This window comes from Poecilia latipinna, unplaced genomic scaffold (genome assembly GCF_001443285.1).
Source record: "Poecilia latipinna isolate Pla-1442-1.1 unplaced genomic scaffold, P_latipinna-1.0 Scaffold1306, whole genome shotgun sequence".
Classification (NCBI taxonomy): domain Eukaryota; kingdom Metazoa; phylum Chordata; class Actinopteri; order Cyprinodontiformes; family Poeciliidae; genus Poecilia; species Poecilia latipinna.
Window position 1 is genome coordinate 359,957 of NW_015113922.1, and position 4,340 is coordinate 364,296.

Consider the following 4,340-nt stretch of genomic DNA (forward strand, 5'->3'; position numbering starts at 1 on the left):
GTGTGCAGTAGCAGGTGGAAATGTCACATATTTGCCTTTTTATGTAGTGTGAAAATCATGAGTAGTCCTCTGTAGTAGACATATCACAGTATTATTGTTCCAAGCAAATGCTAAAACCGGTCAAACAACATGCTGGGATCAAAGCTCCAGGGAAAAAAGGAAGGGGGAAGGCTAGAGGTGCGTAATTTTCATATCTTGAGAGACTTGTCTCCCTCTAAATATCTTGATTTCCAGATCTATTATCACAACTTTTTAAACATTAACACAGGAGATGGATGTTTTTATTATGGGGTTTGTAAAGGAAAATAAATCAGCAGGAAGGCAACCTAAAGTCAGGACTCATAGAGGGAAAAAATGTAGTTTCTCAACATCACTCATCTAAATCTTTATGAGATGTCTTTATGAGTGAAGATAAGTAAGTAAAACTTGGTCTGGTTGGAATTCAATCTTGTGCCAAGGCCATCCGAGGAAAATGGAAAACAACACAAGATGCCACAAGCATTTTGCTTCAGTTTGCTGTTCTCTTCTTCGGTTTTTACAACAGAAAACTTCTTTTCTGAGTGGCTTTTATTTAAACTAAAAGTGATGCTTTTCAGCAGTGGGTGTGAAGTGGTCCTTGACCACAGTTTGAGTGGCCACCTGCACACACACCTGCTGAAGGTTAGTCAGTCCGAATTTTTACTTAGACTAAAAATATGAACCAATGGGACTTTTTTAACTTAATGTAGTTTAAGCACAGACATTTGGATCATTTGGTCAACCCCAAACATGTTTGAAACACTTTCAGTCATCAACAGTGCAAGTTATGTTAAAGTCTTTTCAAGTCTGAATGAGTGAGTTACCTTCTGGTGGTGAACATACAGTGTTTGTACTGTTACTGTCAGCCATGTTTCCACCTGCTGCCTGGACCACTCTCTAAACCAGCTTCAAGCACTTTATCAGAAATAGCAGCAATTTCAAGCCACAAATTATTAAAGTTGTTCAATTTTTCAGCTGATTAGCCTCACCTTTAGCCTTGTGGCTTTGACCTGATGGATAAATAAAGCATGAGGAAAACCGAGATGGTGGGCTTGTAGGAGAGCACATGCAGTCACTGAAATCTTTAACATAGATTATTAAAAATCTGGTGTTAAGGTAAACCTTAGTGATGTGATCCAGAAGTTTAAGCAGATGGCATTTCCCTCCACTGTAGCTAATAATAAACCATCCAGATGGTAATCCACAAAAACGACAAAAATTTCTAAAAAATCTCCACCACAAAGAAAAATAACTGAAACAAAATCTAAACAGATGGAGAAACCAGCTGCAATATTCTAACAGATAACCTTGGATTCAGAGTAGCAGTAGCAATCTATACGAGGCACCATGATGCAAAAAGCTGAATTTAATTCAATTCAAAAATAATTGAAACAAAATTTAATTTTAAGCCATTATTAAACATCATAACAACTGTCCAAAAGTAAGACTGAATGAGAAAAATATCCTTTCAGCTGCACAGTACCCAAAACCAGAGGGAAAAATTGTTCTAGCATACGATGCTTCAAACCAAAAACTGACAAAAGTTTACAAAAAGAAGTCAAACTGTCATGAAAGCCACAGTCCTAGAAAACAGAACTCTCAGAAGCAGCTTCATTGAATAGCAGAGCCACATGAAAAGGTGGTTTATGAAGATTCATGTTGGAAAAAGACAAAGACATAAGATAAGGATGGTCCAGAGACTTTGTATGGAGAGTAACAAAAGAATGGAAGTTTCTTCATCATAATAAGCAGAGTGGTTCCTTTTCATGAAGAGAAGAAACTATCGGCCTGACCTGGCAGATATCCTGCAGTTAGCAGCAGCTACGCCCATACATGGGTGTAGTGGCATTATTGCTTTGCTCTCCTCAGGATTTAGATTTCACCAGTTTTCAATCCGTCTCTTTCATGTAGAAGTTGATTTCAAATATCAGTTTCATCAGGAGCTTATCTCTCTTTCAATCTCTGTTGCTAATTGTTATGAATTTTAAACTGGTTCATCAAAGACATCACTCAGAAGAAAGGCCTTTTGTTGTCGTGCAAAAACTGTAATGCTGATTTTTCTCCCGGAAACATATTTTGATACTAAACTTAAGAGATCTCTGCTAACCATGGAACAGAGATCCATAGTTAACAGATGATAACAAGTACCCTCAGGTGTACTTTTTATCATCCACCATAAATATGTAACTTTTGTTATTTGGAAGAGAAATTTATCTAATTTTCAAATTCTATTCACTTCCTTCCAACTTGAGAGCTGCAAAATAAACTAAACACTTTAACAAATTTAACAACACTTTCCCTCCATTAACCATTATTAATCATTAAATAAAAGGGAATTAAATAAAGACAAGCCAACAAAAAATATCCAGTTTTACATGCAAAGGAATTAAAATCCCAAAATATCTTAAATACACCTGGATAAACGATCTGTTGAGATCTTTCTAAAGGAGCATTTATATGGTCAATAAAAGGAAAGCTGAATGTACTTCAGTGCTGACCCTCTGTAAATGTATTGCCAGCTTTTATAGGAAATGTTATGATTGATGACCTGATTGATTTACCTAAAAAGGCCAGCTAAGCGTTTCTTTGATGCATGTCTTTCCCCCAATGAAATGAAATACAAAGGTTAACATCCATGGATATCCAGAGAAATCTAATGAAGCAAGTCATTATCCCTCTAAGCTTCAGAGCTGATATATTATTGATAATATAATAAATGCTTTTGTGAGACATAGCAGCTGTAATATTAGACTTGTTCTATAACGTATTGATGATGCAGATGTTGTGAGCTCAGAGGTTTGAGGTTTTATTTCTTGTAACAAAGAATCCAAAACAGTCAAACACAGTTCACCATGTCAGACACTAAACGTTTTTTAGCTCCAGGTTGTGAAGACATAACCAACGATATAATCTCCTACCTGCAGAAATATCTTTTTGAAGGAATATTGTCAGAGAATGTAAGGTCTGCCAGCATGCTGATGACACAGTTTTGTTTTTTAAAGATTAAACTCAACTATTCTCTCAGCTTCATGATTGATCCATGATTCATCTAGTCTAGATTACTTGTAAACTGTTTCCATTCTGTCCTTTAACAAACAAAAAAAACACACACAAAACTCTTCTGTACAAGAACTTAAATATACTTTTGATGAATAAATCACTTTTTTCTCTTAAATGCTTCTACAGACTAAAAGGTCTTGTGCTTCATTTTATGATTCAGAGATCTGTGTTCCTCTTCTCAGAAATAAACCTTTACAACTTATTAACGTTTCACTTTAAAAATGGTACTTGGTAACTTAGTTTCTAAAGTTTTCATTCAACTTTCTGACTACAATAAAGATCCGTCCCAATCTTCTTTGACACTTGAGATTAAATTAAAATATCAAACAACACAGAAATCCAGAAAAAAAATTAAATTACTCAGAGCATATACAACTGTTCAAATAACACAATGTAAACTGGAAAATGGCTGCACTTCAAAATTATGTATGGAATAAAGTTCGTTAAAGGAAACCCGTGTACTAAACAAAACACTAAAACTCTCCCAACTTCTTGCAGAGGAACAACGTAGATCCACCTAAATCCTCCTTTTCTATTCAGAACTGCTGTGTTACTGTAATCAGTTCCAGGATTTTATTTATGTACCCTATAAAAACTGAAGCATGAAGCTGAGCGCAAAAATAACCTAATGGAAAAATCAGCGCTCACTTTGATTAACTCCTACTTTCCCCCATTCTTTCATCCTGCTACTTTGTTTCTGAGATAATAAAAGTTTCTGACGGATACACTTATTTATTTTCTGTCTGTTTCAACAGACAACGCGCCTGCACTAAAACATTCTGAATCCCCCCACAAAGAAAGAGACTAAAAGTTTCAAACAGCAAACTCACCATCCTGCGTTAATGTTGCAGTGATGAGCAAAAGAAGGAAAAGTATCCGTAGACAAAAATTCATCCTGAGGCCGGGTGGAGATACTCCTGAAGTTTTTATTGGTTTTGATCCAGTACTCGTGAGCTCCGAGGATTTGTGGCCACCAGTCTGTTTCCCTGCGCTGAGCCGAGTTGAACCGGGTATAGAGTTACACTGTGAGTCAGCGCGGCCTCTGCAGCGGGCTGGGTGTGTCAGCCAGAGAGGGCGTGGTCCGGTCCGCCAACACACTGAGTCACCGAGTTCTGTTGGTTTAATAACACAGTGATGGCTCTGACTGACAGGCGGTGAAGGTCGAAGAAAGACTTTTGGTTTTTAATGAAAACGAACATGGCTAACGGTTATGAGGGGCAGTTTAGGACAAAATCTATGTTTTGTCTCTCACACACTACGAA

General features: G+C 36.8%; 1 protein-coding gene across 1 annotated transcript in view; it reads right to left on the reverse strand.

Moving 5' to 3' along the window:
* The window catches only part of cd99 (CD99 molecule), a 27,654-nt gene extending 23,519 nt beyond the window's left edge, over window positions 1–4,135 (reverse strand). Inside the window, exon 1 of the mRNA XM_015055275.1 lies at window positions 3,909–4,135. Within this exon, the coding sequence (XP_014910761.1) occupies window positions 3,909–3,972 (64 nt within the window). The 5' untranslated portion in view covers window positions 3,973–4,135. The remainder of the gene's footprint in view (window positions 1–3,908) is intronic.
* Between the last annotated feature and the right edge of the window lie 205 nt (window positions 4,136–4,340).